General features: G+C 38.6%; 1 protein-coding gene across 3 annotated transcripts in view; it reads left to right on the top strand.

Moving 5' to 3' along the window:
- RCAN2 (regulator of calcineurin 2) overlaps window positions 1–20,603 on the top strand; it is an 81,655-nt gene that overhangs the window by 24,615 nt on the left and 36,437 nt on the right. Inside the window, exon 1 of one of the 3 annotated variants that reach the window (XM_027672654.1) lies at window positions 19,186–19,638. The exons of the other annotated variants lie outside the window; for them this stretch is intronic. Within the exon in view, the coding sequence (XP_027528455.1) occupies window positions 19,552–19,638 (87 nt within the window). The 5' untranslated portion in view covers window positions 19,186–19,551. Of the gene's footprint in view, window positions 1–19,185; window positions 19,639–20,603 lie in introns of those variants that run through there. 3 annotated transcript variants of the gene reach the window in all.

Below are 20,603 nucleotides of genomic sequence, written 5' to 3'. Positions count from 1 at the left end.
ATGTCCCTCTGTAATACCTTAATGATCTTGGTGATATCATTTCATATTTATACAACTTTGACTCTTCAGTGAATCCTAAGCCAGACCATTTAATTATGAACTTCCTGCTCTAAGGTAGTATTTAACAATGGTTTTAATGTGAGTAGAAAAAAAATTAGCTTAATATATTTCCATGAACTGAATGTGACAATTACTTTTTTCTGTGTTACTTTTTTCTGAGTATGTAAAGGCAGATCATAAACCTTCCTTTCAGTTTGTTTTCTTTTTATTTTGCCTATTTTTTCTGTGTTGCATGTACATATGCATGTTGTGTGTGTGCATACTTCAGGAAAATAATTCTGATTACTGAAAAAATTATATTTTATTTGCAAAATTATTTGCTATAGCTGGAATTCAATCCTGTATACATCCTATTTCTGTTGGCAATACTGGAAGAGCCTATAGGCCAACTAGGTAAAAAGGTGACTTTGCATGTTTAGAAGTCCCTATGAAGAATTACATTGTAGTTCAAAGTTTGGGTAAATGCAGTGAGGTATTTGAATGTACTTACAGTGATATTTAAGTGCCAGTCAAGGAGGAGTCGACAAGAAAATTGTCAAACAAAAAGCAAGGGACTCTTCTCTAAGCTCTTGGCAAGTATATTGTATTATTTGACTTTAAATTTGACTTCTCTCTCATTTAGGGTTTTTTCTGAGTCTACAAGCAAGCAGAGCTCCCTGTTTTTCCTCATGCAAATAATAAATAAAAACTTGTAATGAGAAGGTCTGAGAGCAATAAAGTCTGTTTTGAGTCTGAGAGTGGTAACAAGTGCCCATGTGCCTGAGCAGAATGGCAAGTGTTTTATTTGGTGCATCCACATACTGGACCAACATATGCTTTGTCCTCCCCAGCAGCGTTCCCCAAATTATCATTGCTGTCCTGAGCAATTAAGTGCCTGCATTGTATCTTCACAGGATCACAGAAATGTTGGTTGGAAGGGATCTCTGGAGGCCATCTGGTCCAGCTTCTAGCTCAAAATTCAGGACTGTTGCCAACACTAGTTGAGGTCAGCTCTGACACTTTTTTCATCAGCTCTTGAAAACCTCCATGAAACTCCACCACCTCTCTGGGCAGATGACATCTGTATTACCCTTCAAGTGAAAAAAATGTTCTGCAACTGAATTCTTTACCCCTTATTTACTATTTTACTATCATTTACATTTACAGCAAATTTGCAGCTGTCTTGTTGTCTAAGGGTGCTTAGGAAGATACTGAGCAGTCTCTGCCCTGATACTGACCCTTGTGATATTCTGCTGCTTATTTGTTGTCAAGGGGATGTTGAGCACTTCATAATTAGCGTTTCAGCCTGTCAGTTCAGCAAGTTCTCAACCCATTTTAACAGTCTGTTCATACAGCCCTTACTTCCTCAGCTCACAAATGAGATCACTGGGTCAGGATTTAGATAAGTCGGTCTTACTCAAAGCTCTTTAAAGTGCTTATGAAACAGGTGATATTTGCATTATATTTGAATGCTTGGTATTACCGTATTATTTCTTGTATCTGTGGTTTTGTTTTGTTTTTTTTTAATGTCTGGGACTGACTTACAGAGAAAACTGTTTGCCTTCTGTGAGCTACTGGACAGCCAGAGAGATGTTATTTCTTCCTTGGTAGCAACTGAGCCCTAGGAAAAGCAGGCTTCCAGAATGGGAATTAGCAGGAGAAAAAGTTGAAGAGGAAGAAACCTACAGTGCAACAGAGTTTTGGGAAGAGGTGGGAGCAGAAGCACAAGCTGCAGAGATACTGGAAAGGGACTTCTCAGGGAACTAGAGAGCATGTTGAGTTTCCTGCAGTGCAGGAAGCCACTTTGTTGCTGGATGGAAAGTCACCCGCAGGGTAACCCTTCTATCTCGGAGGATGCAGCAGGCAGGGGTAAATTTGCTTCCAACTGTGTTTCGTTTCTATTTTCTCACTGTGAGGCTTCTGCATTTTAAAATGTTCAGATTCTAGTCTTCAGTCATAGATAACTGCGACCTGTGCTACGTCAGCAGGAGCAGAGCCAGCAGGCTGGAGGAGGTGATTTATTTTATTTACTTGCGAAGCAACATCTGGGATAGCGTGTCCTGGTTTGGCCTTCTGTGTGCAAAAAAAGATGTAGACAAACTGGAGAGGACACTGAAAGGGAGCACATAACATGTGGAGAGTCTGGGTTTGTTCAGCATAAGAAAAAGAGAAAAACTCAGGAGGAACCTGGTTGTTGTCCTCTACCACAGGTATAGAGGGGAGACAGCCAGACTCTCCTTGCAGGTGCACCATTTCGTGGTTCAAATAAATCCAGTCAGAATTTCCCACATCACAACTTACAAGGAAAAACAGTTTTCACAGTGTGTAAGCACTGAATCAAGCTGCTGAAGGAGGCTGAAAAACCTCCATCCTTGAAGATATTTTGGAACTTGACTGAACAGGGCCCTGAGTAATCTGATTTAACCTGAAGGCTCTCCCTGCCTTGAGTAGGAGGTTACACTAGATGACTTCCAGAAGTCCTTTCCAAGGTAGATTATTCTGCTGGCCTATGAGACATACACTTACATGGCACTTTATTGCTGTATCTTGGAAAGTAATGTGGGTTCAGGTACATGGTTATTCTTCTGCTCTTTGACTTTTGAAGATCATTCAGCAAAGTTGTTTCTTTGTGCTGTGGTTCTCTTAGTATTAGCTTTGTAAAGCATTTAATCTTTACATCTGAACACTGACATCTGCTGAAGAAAACTGATTCACTGTGTCTGGTATCAGCCTTTTTGTTGTCTAATTGGCAAATGTAGAGCTTCCTTGTGTATGAACTGCCATAGATGGAGCATGTTTGGTTACAGGTGTCATAAAATCATGCTTTTATTTGCCCTGCTTCCTCATCCTTCTGTGCATTGTTCTTACTACAGATAAGAAGTTCTCATTCTTTGCATTCCTTCTTGCATGACTGGGAAGAGATGGAAAATAGTTGCCAGCATTCCAACACCATCCTAATCTTTCTTGCGTTGTTGATTAAATTTAATTTTTTTTCCATGTAGTGGCCAAGTACCATGGGCTGAAGTTCTTACTTCCTGACAACCTGTGCTAAAGGAAGCTATCTCTGGACTGAGGTCTTGCAAGTGTTCGTGGGCTGCATCTGCATTAGAGAACAGGACAGCAGAGCCAGGGTGGGTCTGTAGAGGGAAACAGTTGTATTTGTGTGTGGGTTTGGTATTTCAGACTACTTTTTAATCTAGTTTAAGTCCTTTGGACTGAGCATGCCCGGAATGCCTCTTCCACTTCAATTTTGTCCAAAGAAATCCAACTTGCACACTCAGCCTAATCACTGGTGTAGAACAAAGTGTGATAGGTGAGGGTTGTCAGGAGGTTTGCTTCAAAAGCACAATCCTGATCTGAACTAAATGCAAATACAGTTGCACCTATAAAATACTGTTGTTTATGTGAAATTTGTTGAAGTCAAGATTTTTCTCACCTGCCTGGGGAGACTTAAAACAGAATAATAAAGAATTCCTGGGGCCATATTAGCATGAACTTTAGTCTTGTAAATTCTCTCAAATATTTTAAAAGAAAAATAGATTGTTGATACACAAGTGACTATCCCACTACTGTGGATTATATTCTGATCTTTGTATGTCTGTGTTGTGAAGCTAGCCATCTGCAGATATTTTGTTGTGCTAGGGTGTGCTTAGCTGACTTTCAGACATGGAGAGAGAGAGTAAAAACCAGAGGGGACATAAATGCAACTAATGGAAGAGTGAAAAAAAATGTTAAATAATGGGTTTGGTTCGTTCCTTAAATTATAATGTAAAATGTTAAATATGTGCACAGTCATGCTTGACCAACCTCATGATGGTCTGTGGTGAAGATGATGACCTGAGTGGATGAGGGGAGAGAAGTAGATATTGTTATCATAACTTTAAGAATTTTGACACTGTCCCCTGTAACATCCTCATGCACAAACTAATGACATAGATGAGTAGACAGTGAAGAGGTTTGAAAAGCAGCTCAGCTGCTGAGCTGAAAGGGTTGTGAGGAGCAGCACAAAGTCCAGCAGGGGGTCAGTCATTGGTGGTGCACCCCCGGGGCTGATGCTCAGGCCAATACTATGCATCATCTTCATTAATGACTGGGATGATGGGAGCAAGTGCTCCCTCAGCAAGTTTGAAGACAACACAAAACCGTGAGGCGTGGCTGATAGACCACATGGGGTGTCCATTCAAAGTGACCTCAACAGGCTGGAGAAATGGGCCAACAAATTCAGCAAAGGGAAATGCTGAGGCCTGCCCCTGGAGAACAATATGCAGTGCACCAGGCTGTGCTGGGGATGGACTGGCTGGAAGGAAACAGCTCTGAAGTCCAGGTGGACACCAAGTCGAACATGAGCCAACAGTGCATCCTGGTGGCCAAGAGGCCAAGGACATTCTGGGCAGTATTCAGTAGGGTGGTGGCAGCAGGGTGAGGCTAAAGAGTTCAGCCTGGAGAAGAGAAGGCTCAGGGGGATTTTATCGGTATAAACAAGCATCTGATGAGGAGGAGTGAAGAAGCTGAAGCCAGACTCTTCTCAGTGTCATTCAGCGAAAGGAAATACAGTGGGCACGTATTGAAAAAAAAAAAAGGAAATTACTTTTAAGTATTAAAACATTTTTATAATAATAAATGCTTTTTTAATGTAGGGTGGTGGAGTGTTAGCACAGTTTGCCTGGAGAGACTGTGGACTCTCAGTCTTTGAAAATGCTCCAAACCTGACTGGGCATGACCCTGAGTAACCTGCTCCAGTTTGACACTGTGCAGAGCAGGGGGTTGGACTAAATGATCTCCAGACTTGCCCTCCAGTTGCAGCTATTCTCTGATTCTCACTCATCTTCCTCCCCTCATAAAAAAAGTCACAACTTCAGACTGATCATATAAAGCATTCCTAAAAAAGCTCTGTATGAAGTAGAATTTTCTTGTTAGATTCAGGAGTGTTGATGTGCTGGTATCAGACTTCTGGTTCCTGTTTGCCCACACTTGAATTTATCATTGCAGACCACTTGACTTAAAGGGATCAATCATTTGTACTGATTTAGCAGTCATTAGAATAATTTTATTACACATATTTGGGCACCTCTTTCACTGCCACTTTTTCAAGTTTTTATCAAAATTAAAATCAGGCTCTGTGGAAGTAAAATAGCTTCCACTATGTTACTACTTTGGGTTATTAACAAGCTCCTGTTAGATCTGGATTCAAGACTGTATTCCCAGTTTACTGATCAGACATAACCCACTGTTGTCTGTGCTTCAGTATCTCTTTTGGTAGGAACCCTCTTTAAGTTGCCTTGAATCATTCCTTTTTTTTCACCTGACTTGAGTCATGAGCACAAAAGCTGGAGTTGATTCAGCTTCCCGATCCCCATCTGGCTCCATAAAACCAGCTGGCCTGGTTTAATGGACACTTACATGTGCTTTGCTGACAATGTAAAAACTTGAACGACTGAAACCAAACTCCTTTTCTTTTTCTGACGTCTTTTTTGTTCTTTTATGCTGAATATGTCGCAATATCTTTGCCCTGATTCCAGGTGGCAGACCCAGACAATCAATCTAAGTTTATCTATGCTCAGCAAGTTTCAACTTTAAAAAATGCTCTTTCCCTGACTCTATGGCAGCAGGAATGTATTGGCCAGAACAGCCTCTGAGCTGAGCTGACCATGCACTTGAGTATCACGACTCCCACACTTTCTCCCTGACTATTTCATTATTCAGCACTGCTGTTGACCATCTTCCTCATGAATCGTTGTGCCCATGATTCTGATGAATTGGAAGATGCAAAATGGTGTGAAATAGGAGTGTGCTCAGGCTTCTGTTTTCCTCTCTCCAACACGATCACTCTTACGTGTTCATGCCGCTATTTTACAGTTCCATTTCAAATTTATCGCCTACTTTGCTCTGCATTTATTTCCTCCTACATGTAAAAATCTTTCAAATTACTCCTGTCTTTTTCTTTCCAGCAGCGATGCCAATCATCCTGTCCTGTTAGCATTCCCACAGACATCTTGGAGCTCATTCTTTGATGACAAGAGTGTGTTCATTTCCTATGCCACCGTCATCTTTTATCTATCTCTCCTTCAATTGTGCTGAGCATTGAGCTGAGGCGTTGGGAAGTGACATAATCATTTGTCTTTCTTTACCTGGAAGTGTTGCTGCTAAACCCTAGGATTGCAGTGGCTTTTTCCAAATGCTGGTTTGCAAAACAACTTGTGGTCCCAGTCTTGTTCTTCCTGTGCTTAGAAGACTTAAAGCTATTGAAGGTTTTGTGAGTGCTGATCTGTTCAATGGGTTATCGTGGGTTGTGTGTGGGTTGTCATTAGTATGCCAGATAAAATTACTCCTAATAATGAATTTCAATAGAAGCATGTTAATATCCTTCCCCCAGTGTGGTACTTCCACTGCTGGCACTGCAGGGATGTTCTCTTCTGCACTGAGCAGTTCCCACACCAATCCTGCCTTCTCTGCATTAAGCTATTTGCTCTGTGAAATGATTTACTGTACGTGATCCCCCCATTCATTTATCTGAAATAAACCATGTTAGACAAAATCTATTAAAGATTCTCTTCAAAAAGAGACCAACTTTAAATTTTGCTGCCTTTTTTTTAGCATTCAAGTGTATGGGTTGCAATGATCTCTTTCAAAACCCCTTCCTAACATCTCATGAATTTGTGTGGGCTTGTGCTTGCCTATTGCTCTTCTACCTTTATTGAAGAAAGCTGTGTTTATTCTTGTCCAGTCATGAGGTTTTATGACTTGGTGACACAACCCCAGAATGATGAAATTTGAGGTTGTCCAACCCCCTGCCTTTGATTTGAGGTGAAAGTTTCGGATATTTTTTATTAGAAATTATAAACAATCACTAAAACAAGAAAGCACTCAATAATGAGAGCTCAAAAGGAATGTAAGAGACAAGATGAAATGGTTAGAAAATTATTCTGCAAAACAAGGATGTAGAGGGTAAACAAGAGTCCATTTTTCTAATTTATCCATTTTCAGTAGCTTCCCAGATTGCAGCAGATTCTGTACACTGATAAATGGAGGTCTGAGATAGTGGAAAGAAAGGAGCTTGGGTTTGGTTCTCTGTTATCTGCTGTTTTGAAGGCTGAAATCTCTGTATGAGATCTGTTTGTTCTTTCTCTGAATTTAAAAGTCCACAGACTTCAGGTAATCTTTATTTATATAAGTTCTTCTGCAGCGTTCTGTTAACAAGTTCGTGTTGAAAATACCAGCACCTCTAAATTCCCGTTCAACAAAGGAAGCAATACTTCAATTCCAGACAAAGCAAATTCTGTACAACTGAATTCTCCATCAGTATAACATACAAAAAAAGTTGTGGTCTGAGAGTTATTACATATTAAAAAAATTATTCTGTTGGTTGCAGCATGCAACTATCCTGTGGATTTTAAAATCACTGAGGATACTGATTTATAAACAATGGAAAAGATATCTCTGGATTCTCTTTCTGCCTTTTTAAATTTTGCACTAAAAGTATTATTTCTTTGCTCAGTTTCTGCTCTAGAAGTAGTGCTAGAATAGTTCTTCACCTGTAATCTCTTCTGTATTTTGGGGGCAGAGGAAGTACTTTTGGTTTTGTGCATTAAGCTTGCATAAAGACTTTACTTCCGGAAATTGGTATAGTAATAAACAAACCAGTCAAAATAATTTTGTGTTTATTTTCATAAACTGAAGAGTTTATTCAGCAAATTGAAATCCATCAGTTGTAACTGGGGAATGGTTCAAGGGCATTAGAGGAAAAGTCAAAAGAGATGGACCATTAAAATTTAAACACTTTTTCCAGATCTTAAATTGGCATTTAAAGAAACCTCTCAATGCCTTGAAGATTCTCTGTGAAATGATTTTGTACTTGGTAACTACTCTGTCTTCAGGAAAAGCTTTTGTTTTCTGTGTGCTTTCAAAATACCATGAAATGTTTCCCCCATCCCTGGAAATATTCAAGGCCAGGTTGGATGAGACTTTGAGCAACCTGATCTATTGGAAGATGTCCCTGCTCGTTGCAGGGCCGTTGGACTAGATGACCTTTAAAGGTCCCTTCTGTGATTCTGTATATTTAGTAGCTTTTGAACATCTATTTTGCAGTTACTACTCCACAAATAAGTAGATATTAATATAGAAACCTGTCTGCCATCCACCTTTTCTTTTGTGTCTTTACAGGAGCAAGGCAGCAAGTTGGGACTGTCTTTATGGATGCCAGAATATGTGCCTTTATGAATGAATGTCTTTTAGTCCCTGTTGGTTTATACTGCTGCCAAAGTAGACTCAGGTTAAGCTCAGTTTAAGCCCAGTTTAAGCCCTTGTGACCTACCATGCTCCTGGTCCATGATCTTGGCTCCTAGCCTTGGCAGACTTATGGAGGTGTCTTTCTGTGCTTAGCAAGGTGCTCTCTTAATCTTTTAGATGCAAATTTTTTATTTCATGTCCATCACTACAGTGAATGTGATGTCTTGAAGACTTCAGTGGCCTTCTCTTAGGACAGCTTCACATGGGGCAGACTGCCCTGAAACAATCTGTGACTTGACACAGGAATTGTTTCATTGGAGAATTGGTTCTTTTCAAGATCTGCTCACTGTATGTGGGCTGGTACATGTCCCTTCAGAAATTTTTCTGTGTTCATTGGTGTATGTAAAACACTCTGTAAATAGCAATTAGACATTGCAATAATATTTGAAGATGCTGCAAGCACATAGACAGAACAGGAAATATATAACTCTTTCAGTTGCTCTGTCCAAAAGATAAGAAATTATTTTTTGTTCAAGTTCTAATTTAGTTATCTTAAAGGAATGTCTCTTGGCTCATGATTGTGCTCAATTACTTCCTTGTGTCCTAGAAACACACACACACTTAGATTCACTCCAACTCTAAATTACAGTATTAGCTGCAGACTGTATCCTGTCCATGAGAAGTGGTTGCTATAATTTGATATCATCCAATGTTAGAACAGTCTTTATCAGTCTCTTAAGTACTAATTTAAGGAATTGTGACATTCCCCTGTTACACACATTTTGGAGCATGAATTTCTTCTTGTTCAAGTTGATGGAACCAGTGCCATGTAATAAAGCAAAGCAGTTCCAAGTGATCCTTTGAGAGCAGGTGGTACATCCAAGGTGCCTCTTGCTTTGTGTTGTAATATTTGACCCTAAATTTATCTCTGTGGCCTGAGGAAATTGTAATGTAATTGGTGATATCTTGAGTGAACCGAAGTAGGATTTTGCTTGTCCATCTTTTGTGGAAGGATGATAATGAAGTTTTGACTGTAAAAACTCATCTTATGACTAAAGTGTATAGATACTATTTTAGAAATTCATATTAAATTACAAATTAATACTTGTGTCTCTCTATCTTTTCAATAGTGAGGAAAACCACCCTTCTACAGTAAACCCTACTTGCTTTATGTTGCAAAGGAAAAGATTTCTTTACAGAGGAAAGTGTTGAAACAAATGATGACCTGCAAAGTAATACAATCTCAAGTTCGTATTTTATGGTAAACATTGGTATGGAGCACCTTACATCAAAGGGTACAGGGTGCAGAGGAGTGGGAGGTTTTTAATAAGACATTTTTTTCCCCTTAACTGGGATACTGTGTTTTATATGAAAAGTGAGGCTGTTGGATTCACTCTTAATGGTTCAAATTTTTTGAGTGCTTCAAATTTTTTGAGTGCTTCAAATTTTTTGAGTGCTTGAGAGCTCCATTTGTAGCTTATTTGCATTGTTCTAATTTAAGTGACTAAAGAGACAATTAAGTGGTCTATAACTGTGTGATAAACTTTAATTAAAGCTATATTCATAACCATTCTATGAATTGGTTCATATAACTGGGATAGAATATTACCTTGAAATCATGGTAACAGATGACAAAAATAATTAGAAAGTTAAAGTTAAGTCATCAATAAATATTCTCAGATAATTTTGTGAGCTTACTTGTGAAGAAATATAAACATAAGTAAATATGCATTGCTTGATGATGAGGTAAAGTAAGCTGTGATAAGGCTGTGAGCAAAATTCAGAATGGCATTAACTGGGGCACAAGTGGTCAAGATCAGAAATGTAGAATTCAGTAGCAGGTAGAGTCATATTGCTCTAACAGATAGTTTTAACTGCAGTTTTTGTTAAAGACACTTCTTACTTGGATGTTTAAATCTAGCTTGGAGAAAATTACAGAAGGTGTGAACTATGGGAACAACTCCACATGAGTTTAACAGGCCTCTGTATGTCTGGACAAGCAGAAATCAAAGGCAGTTGTTGTGAGATTTAAGTTATGACTTTGTGGAATTTTTGTTAGCATTTACCGAGGTCTAGTGATTCTAACTTGGCCAGAATATCAAGTGCAGATAAGATGGATCATCCCATGGATCTGGATGACTCACTTCAGAAATACTACTTTTTTTTTTTCCCCCTGAAGACTATCAAAATTAGAATGAGTTGCAAGTTTTGTATGGAAATGTTCTTCTACTGGAAAAGGCCTTGTTTGGGGAATAGCACACATTTGGGTTCATTGTTCACAGCTCCATGTTTCAGAAGAAAGTTGATTGTTTAAATATAGATCAGTTGCTTTGAAATAAGATCAATTTTCTGTCACTCACTTGTATTTTAATGTATCCGCTATTTAATTACTGTCAATTTAATATTGACAATGCATTTACTAGAGAGTGAGCCAACGTATGGAACGACTAAATGATTTAGAACTGTATTAAATACTCACCTTCTGAGACCACACTACAGATACTTCAGGCATGAGATGCCTGTATGGGAACTAGCTCTGCTTTAAGTTTTTTCTTCTTTTATTTATTTTTTTGTTAATGTCTCTTTAGAGCTGTATCACTTCATAAAAAATATGAAAATATTAAGTAAACTGAGAAAGCAAAATATAGGAATGGACTTAGTTCTGGTCCTTTCCTGGCACAGATCCATGGAAGACTATTTCTTAAGTTCTAGCTGGGAAAATAAATCTGAGTTTTATGGAGAGCAAAAGGAAAAACTGAATTTGATCTCTTGTATCTTCACAAGGTACAAGCTCTTAAATGGCCCATCATGGTCTTTTCTTCTGTTTGTGAAATCATGAAATCAGTCTCTAGGGAGGAAATAGGATAAATCCACTTTATAAATACATTACAAATTCACTAGTATCTTATAAATAATCAGATTTCTTTTGTTTTTTTTCTGATCATGCTCTAGGGGAAACAAAAAACTTCCCTATCAGATTTTTCATTTTACTTTAGAGCCTCTGGAGAAGCTTTATATCTGAGTTCTGGTTACATATTATCTAATTTCCAACTGTCTTTTGAACGTAAATAAAAAAATAGTAGCAGAGAATTTATCAAAATGGAAGCCAGTGTCATCTGTCTGTAATGAAGACAAGAATTAATATTTGTATATGGCAAATTTTAAGTATCAACACTTAGTTTTTTTGTCTGCAGTTGGATAAGGAGACTAACAGGAGTAGAGACTGTCTGGTTTAAAGTGTTGCAACAAAATAAATACCCACCCTATAACATCAGGATAAAAGAGCAATTATGTAAGAAATCTATTATTCATTGCTTCATTATTTGCTGTCTGACTGCATGCTGTTTGACAGTGGACTTTTTTCTTTTTTTTTTTCCCTTTGAACTGGACTGCTTTTGCTGGCTTGGCAGTAAACACTGTTTTCTCTCAGCACAGCCATTAAATCTCTCACCTGCGTGTCCTGTGCAGAGCTGCAGTTGAGAGATAAGGTTGGTCTCTCTCAGCAGTGAGCATTGGTATTCCAGGCTCTCCTTTCAAGGGCATTTTGCTGTGATGAGGTGTCTGAAATGACAAGGAAAACATACAGGCATGTTAAATACCTTTGCTGGTCTGAGACAAGTAAGGGTAAATGGAAATGATTTAAAAATACATTTTGAAACTGTTAACAGAGTTCGTGGGTAACTGCAAATCACAGTTTTAGACAGGAGTATTACAGACCTATTCCAGCTGGCATCATCCATTAAATTACAACTAGTAATGGAGGGTACTTGTCCTGCCCAGCTTATACTTAAAATCCAAATAAAACAAAAAGGCACTGAGCCCTTCTGAATGTGTGTTCCTCCATGCTCTTCATCTAAGGTCACAAAGGTAATTAGTGAAGGATTGAATCCATTACTTCAGTGTCTTGTTGCTGTGCCAGCCTCTGAGCACCTCCATCTTCCCACTGGGAACTGAGAAGGTGCCTGAGATTCTGGACTTTCCTGCAGAGCTCAGAGCACTGGCCTGGCATCGATTAGAAATTTACCTGGGAAAATCTGTTTTACATGTGCTTATTAACATTGTCATGTGTTTACTAGCAGGTATCACAAATCCTGTCTGGCTGTTGAAGAAATTGAGGCACAATGGTAACTTAATATGTAGGATTCAGTTCAGGATCAATTAAATGAAATTAAATTTAAGTGCCAGTTCATACATATATCCATATGCACTACATGCTTCTGCTGTAGTTGCTGGAAATCTTGTTGGCATTTGGAAGTTAAGAGAGCAATTCAGCCCTTCCTAAACTGCACAGCAAGTGCCTGGTCAGCAAAATGCCTCTTTGGGAGTCCATAGAATGTACTGAACAAGGAGTGTATTGAACAGTTGCCCAAATACTAAATGCTAATTTAAAAGTCTTGAAGAACCTCCTGGGGCCCTCTGGCTGGTGGTTCAGAAGGGAAGGGTTTTCCAGAAGTCCTTGATCACGTTTGTCAAGCCCGTGCATGTGGCTTGGTTACCCAATAGCATCTCCCATTGCACTGGCTATCCATGCTGGAGCAATGGAATCAATTCCCAGTTCTGTTGCTTATACTGGCAGTGTATATACCAGGATGTTTAGTTCTCTTAATTTAAAACTGAAACCTGTGCAATTTATCAATGATACTGTGCAGATAGGCTGCAAATAAATTTAGCTTACGCTGCAGGGTTATGATCCTCCTCTCTTATCAGGGATTCGTGTGTGTGTTGTGTATTCTGTAGGTGGCCATCAGTTCACCAAATGAATCAAGGGCATCCTGACTTCTGAACTGCAGCAGTTCATTTTACCAGAGAGAGAGGGCTTTGTAGTGTGGAACCATAACAGTTCTTTTTTGTGTGTGTGGATCTGGCACAGATTTGTAACCATTTTGAGTAGACAGAAGACACACCTATGGATTTCCACCCCCTCACATCTCCCCACGTATACTTGGAAGCAAAGGACTATGAATGGTACAGTTAAAATAACTGAGCAATTCTGACTCACAGTTGAAACTTGTATATAGCTAAATGAGACAGCAAAGTGATGTGAGCTAAATGACACAGTTGTTTATGCAGTCACTGAAGTATTCTCACTGCATATGTGGGTCCTTGAGTTGCTTGATATTCTCTTTATTGAAGAAGGAGAAATCCTTCATAATGTTAATGGTTTGTTTTGTTCTCTTAGACGCTCAGATTCTGAAATCTGTAAGTGTGACTAACAGAAATTGTTGTCCACAGAAAAGCAAAGTATCACTTACAGAAAAGTTACTTTTCCAAAAATCAAGGCCAGACAAGGCATTTTCCAAGCTCTAAAGTCTCTGCATGCATGAGGAATTTATTGATTCTAGGATTACTCTAAATTTAATTAAACTTCTGCTTTCTTTTCTAGTCTGGACAAAATTCTGTGTCTTTAAAAGTCTTCAAACCATAGGACTGATTGTTATGAGAAGGGGTTAATTAGAGCCCTTTTCTTTCCACAATTAATGCCACTTTGAGATTTGTAGAAACTTTAGTTTAGGGATCAAACTCATCTTGGAAAAATCAGTGGTTTTGTAGCTGTTGGCTAGTTCATTGTTCCTTATTTACTGCAAATGCCAGTTAAATTTGCTGTCTAAAAGATATATTCCCAAACAGTTTGATGGTCATTCTGTTTGGGAATTGAGAGTGGGAATATTATTTCCAGGTAGCAGTGAATTCATCTAGCATGGAGATGCTGGTTTATAGCATCAAGTAATGTATTTTATCTCATTTACTTTCACATCTCCCTTAACTTTGGATGCATCTCTCTGAATTATGTCCTGCAAGTGCCAACTTTTCAACCTTTAATATGTGCCAAGTGTAAGTTGCACCACAGATAGAGATGAGCAAAACTCCTGTCCTCAGATCCCAGTTCTTGGCCCAGATTCCCCTGCTCTGCTGTGTTGCTGGTGTGTTCCTCTGGCTGGATTTATCTGGTACTTCCATCCTTTCGGGGGTAATCTACTGTAGCAAGAGCCAGTGCTCACTGTCATAAGAAAAAAAATGCTTGTTCATTTTCCTTCCATGGCTGAGCTGAACCCTACCCAGTCTTCAGCATTCCATTTTCTTTTAAGTCTTTGTGAAACACCTCTTTGAAGGAGCTAACTTTGCTCCTGAAGAATGTGCCTGGTTGGCCTTTCTTATCTTCTGCTGCAGACAGAGAAACTGGAAGAACTGTCATTTCTTTCTGGGCTTTTTTCCCTGGGCTTTTTTTTGGGCCTGCCTCTTATGTCACTAAATTTTTATATGGTTTTAAAAGTGTTTATAATTCCGTTAAAATTATTTTTAATTGTAAATTATATTTTTAAATTTTGTAGATTATTTGTAAATTTGTACATTGTATTTGTAAAAATAAGTTCCTAGCAACAGGTAGGAACATGGTTTAAATACTGTTGACTTGTGTAGCAGGCTGAATGAGATCAATAAAGATGCACATCATTAAAAACATTTGAATCAGCCATAATGTGAATCTATTTGCAGTGTTCCATTCAGGCCTCGCAGGGTCATTGATGTGGGATTACTTTTTATTTTTCTGGATTTTTACATTCGCTTAATGTGGTTTGCACCTGCAAGCAGAGCTGCTACAGAAATAACCCCTCTAGTACTAGTAATAATGAGCACAAGCTTCATCCAGTGAGCAAAAAAATCATGCTTGCTTCTTAATTTAGCTGCTGGTTTTGGTTGCAACATGGCTGATGTTACTGTGAGGTCCAGAGCCAGTGAAGTTTCCCTAAGGCTAAATCAGTAGTAGTTTGTTTGCAAAATGAAGGTTGGGATTTTGCAAAAGTTGTTTTGATGACTTGACAGTTGAGCTTGAAAAGTCTTAAGTCCGTGATTCTACTTATATGTACTGAGCTGAGACACAGCCATAAGTACAGCAGAAAAACAATTCCAGGTTGTAGACTAGGACTGTGTTATCTCAGGCTCTGTACAAATCCAGAACACAAGATTGTCCCTGTCTGGAACAACATGGCTTATTTTCCTTCTGACTGGGGAAGCTTTCTGTCTTTTTAAAGGCTGATCCAAGTATAAGATATGATCATCAAGTGTTAATCATCAGTCTAGTGATGCTATGGAGTTACTTTGGGGCTTGTGAAGGAACAATACCACCTGGAATATAACTCTTGAGTTCTAGAACCTGTCTGATGCCTATACCTGTAACTGTGAAAACTTGGTATTTCCATTCTCAGCCTAGTTATACAAGTGGGTCTCAATTGCTCCTGAATTCACATCCCCAAAATAACCACACATAGTGAGCAGTGCCCATTTAATTCCCTGCACCATGAAATGAATTGAGAAGCTTCTGAGTGACTGTTCAAAACTCTCTACTTTCCATTCTCAGAATTAGTGATTGTGGTCTTAAAGCCACTGTAAAATTGCTAGGGGATGGCAGGGGTGTTGTATACTTTTGGATGCACTCACATTTGCATTCTAGTTCAAATTGTTTTCTTTGGAAAGATGTTCCACCTCTGGTGCTTTGACTCACGTCACAGAGCACTCTGCATGTTGTTCCTTCAGATGAACCTACACCAAAGGCTGCCTCCAGGGCTGCTTCCACTGTGCTGCTGCTGGCTTCCGGTCTACAGGGCTTACTAGAGCCAGCCTGAAAGAATCACTCTTGAAATAGGTGGAGTGTTGATGTCAGGTCCTCAGCACCAACTGTTTTACTTGGGAAAAAAATCTGCTTGTGCTGGTCAGTATTTATTAGTTATATATATTGCCTAGCCTTTAGCTTTCAGCTGAAGCTTTTTGGTGTATACATGATCTACAAATCCTCTGGCTTAGCACCTGCCAACAAGGCTTTCCTTGGATGCATGTTAGTGCAAAAGCTGTGATTAGTAGCAGTTTGTGATCTGGAGAACCTACTCAATGAGTATCAGTAATATGCTGAAGTGTATGTGTGTCTATATCAATTTCTGTTTATTAAATCTGATACTTTAAAATATGCATGAAATATGGCTTTGTTTTTTCTTGGGAGTTTAGTGAACTGAATTTGGCCAGACCATCTAGAGCCAGAGTTACGAATTTTTTTTGAAAGAAATTGAGATGCTTTTTCTTTAAATTTGTTTGAAAAACAGATCTCCTGAACTGTAGAAATAAGTCAGTTTTAATCAATTTTTAATTGTCCAATATTATTTTTTGTTAACATTAGATGAGGCTATAAGCAGTTGTAGAATGCCCTGAAAAAAATTTCACATAGGACTATGTCTTGATTTCAAATGAGAAGCGAGCAGTAACAAATAGAATATGACATATATTGAAAGATGTAAGTTGAAGTACTCAAGAGCTTTGTAGAGTTCTTCTGTAAGGTAATCTTTGTTTTTGAGAAGCAAAAACAACTAGGTTATCTTTTGTAAAGAGCTCACTAAAATACCCTGGTGAGCTAAAGTGGTTTTTAAGGGGAAGAATTAGGTTATGCTTTGGAATAGGCAAGAATAAGCAAAAAATGACAGTAATTGTGGTCTCAGTAAGGTTTCCTTACTCATATGGAGTGGAAAAATTGTGATGATTCTCTTTTGAAAGGAGATGAATAGTAGAAGTACAGGAATAATCATGAAGTGGAACAGGTCAGTTTGCACATCAGGTACCAGATTTTGTAAGAAGATTAAGGCTATTGAAATTTATAGGTGACAGTTTTAAAAGTGAAAAAAAGGAAAGAAATTGTTATGGAACTATCCAGTGTAGCTCTATATTGTAAGATCTTTTTTCCATCAATGTGGAACCACACTCAGGCTGGATATCGCTTTCACTGTCGATGCCTTTACAGACCTTAGTGACCAGCATTGTCTAATTCTTGATCTTTTCCTTTTTAAAATGTTTGTTATGTTTTTGTCTTGTGGGTCCATTTCTGCTAAAACTTTCAGTAGGCTCAGATGCGTATGACTCATCTTTGCTTTCAGTGTTTCCTCCCAGCTCTTTGATAACTACTTACTACATTCTCAGTTTTCTGGTGCCTTGATTTTTCCATTGCTGTCTGCATAGACCTTCACTCAGGCATCTTTATGGCTTTTTCCTCTGTTATCACATATATATTATATTTGAATATATGAATAAAAGTTCCTCTAAACATGCATAAAAATATTAACTTCAGATTCTTTCTAAAAGGTGGTTTTCTATGGTTTATGAGAAATCTTGACAGTGATTAAGTAACCAGTGTACAAAGCAATTGATAATAATACACAATATTGATTCGTTTACTGCCTTGTGCTGCCATTTCTGTTGGTTGGTATAGTCTGGCTCTGTAAAATCTTTAGTGCTGGGATATATGTTTCTAACCTGGGTTTGGATCTTAGTTTGTGATTACTGCTGAGGAGATTACTATAAATGTAAGTTAAAAAGTGGGAAAATGATTTAATAGAACTTCGAAAACAATGTTCTGATAAGACATCTTGGCTTTTCTGTATCAGCTTCTAACCTCACCGCCTGCTGGCAGGGATAAAGAGTGTGTAACTGGTCAGAGGGTGGCCTGTCATCAGCTAATCTGGAATTCCCAGCTCTTAACAAATTTGCAGTGCTGGCAGAAGAGTAAGGCAAGAAACTGGGTTGGCTGGAGGCTCATCTGGAGCTGCGTCTGCTTTTAGATCTCTGAATGCACAGTCTTGGTGCAAAAAACTTCATGTATTTTCCCTGTATGTCTTCATTTTGAATTTCATCAAGGGTATGGCAGTTTGCAACCTGAACTGACTGTGGCTCAACGGATGTGACTGAGGGAGTTTTAGACAAACCTGGTTTAAGTGTCAGTAGCAAACTATGTGCAGCATCACAGAACGGGGTACAAGCTGCAACACCAGAATCAAAGAGTGGTTTGGTTGGAAGGGACCTTAAAGACCATCTTGTTCCAACCTCCTGCCATGGGCAAGACTAGAATAGGTTGCTCCAAGCCTCACCCAGCCTGGCCTTGAACACTTCCAGGGATGGAAGTGTCGCCAGCTTTTCTTGGCAACCTGTGCCACTGTCTCACCACCCTCACTGTAAAGAATTTCTCCCTAACACCAAATATATATGTTATAAGTATATCTGTCAATGAAATGGAGTTAAACAGAGCAGTCTCTTACACTGAGCTATCAGCTGTTCCTAGGTTCATATCAGTAGTTACATGTTTTAATTCTGCCTGTTAATCTGATTTATCCATAAATGTCAATTCGAGGCCTACAAAAATTATGAGTAATTGTGGATCACAAGAATGAAACGATAGAGGAGAAATAATGGTGCCAGTCTGGGATAAAGATCACTTCAGAAGTCCCAAATTTGTAGATATTTTACTTCTGTAATTAAAAAAATAAACTTGCAAAGAATAAACAGACTCCTGAGTCAGCAGGTGTGAAGCATCTTCACTTTACTCATATCTGTTTCTTTCAGTTGAACACTGTTATATTTGTGAAGGGTTAACCCCAAGGATGGATGGTATAGAGGCTGCCTAGTGCAGAGCCCTAATTTCAAGGAAATTTTCATGTTCTGTTCTTTGAAGGGGTATTGACTTCCAAATCACACACCGACATGCCTCTTGATCTTCCTGGGGATGAGTCATAGTGCAACGTGTATGTCGAAGCGCTGGGATCAAATTTGCAGTGTGTTGATCACTCCTGATGATAGGACTAGATGTTCTCTAATCCCGTGTGTGGGGTTATGGAGCGTGCCTTATTAAAAAAGAAGACTTAAAGCTATTAAAAGCAGAATGCTGAGGTTTTTGTTGATTTAGTTTTTTTTTTCATTAGTGCCCTGCTCTAGATTTTAGAGTACAATAAAGTAACGAATCCTACCTTGAGCTTGGTGGCTTTAAATGCTGGGTTAATTTACACTCAGAGCGGAGCTTTTAGTGTCAGGCGATCTTTTTTTTTTTGCCAACATAAGCACTCAGCTGAAACAACAGCTATGACTCAGTTGACAGTGAACGCTGCATGAATTGATTTAGTCCGAGTTCAGATTTAGCACATAATCATGTTCAATTTGATCCACCGTGCTGCCTAGAGATAAAAGGGGTTGAAAAAATAGATTTAGCTTATGTCAGTCTTTGTGGTGATGTCATTGCCATGAGAGATGGAATAGCGCTGTTACTATGCTGTGCCTGCTCAGTTGGTGGGTGTACGGGGGAAAGGCAAGGAGCAACTCAGTTTAGTGCAAAGAGCTCGTGCCGGAAGCTTGCAGTCATTGAGACAGAATTTTGGACTGTTCAATTGCAGTACTGAACTGAAGATTTTTTTTTTATTTATTTATTTTTTCCTTCCAACCGTTTGTTACTCTGAGCTTGCCTAACTCTGTGTTCAAAGGCGGGGGATGCCAGCCCGTAGCATGGACTGTGATGTTTCCACTCTGGTTGCCTGTGGGGTTGATGTGGAGATTTTTGCCAACCAAGAGGTTAAGGTATGAGCCTTCAGTTCTTTTGTTACAGATGCTTCTTAGAAAAGCCTTTGGGAGCAATAGGCACTTGTATGTAGCCATTCAGAATAAGGAGGCAGATGAGATTCTGCTGCAGTAGTAAAAGACTCGCAGTTTAAAAAAAATCTGTTAATTAGGAGAGAGAAATATGGGAGAGGAATTGTGCCTGCTTTTTACTGTGTTTTGATAAGCTGAAAGAATAGGCTGGTGTTTACTCTTTAATGATATAAGAAATGGGTTATATAACTGACATCTGTGCATATGCATGTTTCATATTCATAAAAAATCTTTCATTGTTAATTTTGTCAAGTTATTTTTAGTCCAGTGTCACTTTTTAGATCAGTCTTGCCATAAATGTTATTTTTCAGTGTTGATAACCTTCAGATATTTTTACCCAGTTCAACAGTAGCTGTTTCTTTCCTTCAGATTCAAATCATGAGTGCAGGTATAAATTTTTGCAAAGGGTTAAAAGTTTGTAGCAAGTGTTTTGGTGCAACTGCAATGTAACAGAACACAAAAAGTTGTGCGTCTTGCATATCATATGATTACTTGATAAACAGTGCTTAAATCTAAGGCTGGACTCATAGTCTCTTAATTAGACAAATGCTGTAGAAAAGTTATTGTGTGTAATTGCTTATGTTGAAATCAATTATCTTTTTCATTTATTCTCATATTACTGCAAGAAAATCACTGCAAATTAAGTTTGAAAGAGGAATTTTAAGTATGCTTTTCACAGATCATCTGAAAGAGCTCACAGGCGTAATACAGTGTTATTCAGCAGTTTATTTAAAGGACAAAGGTACAGAGAAAATTAGTTTCTAATCTGATTGTTCTTAGTATTGAAAGAATGGAACAGGGTAAAAAGGATTTACAAATTGGAGGTCAAACTTTGAATCTCTGTTCTGTTTGATTCTGAATCAAACATTGAAGCCAGTGGAAATATCTGGAAA

This window comes from Neopelma chrysocephalum, unplaced genomic scaffold (assembly GCF_003984885.1).
Source record: "Neopelma chrysocephalum unplaced genomic scaffold, ASM398488v2 Primary Assembly neopelma1_97517, whole genome shotgun sequence".
NCBI lineage: Eukaryota > Metazoa > Chordata > Aves > Passeriformes > Pipridae > Neopelma > Neopelma chrysocephalum.
Note: the sequence above shows the minus strand (reverse complement) of the source record. Positions and strands in the feature narration are given on the sequence as shown.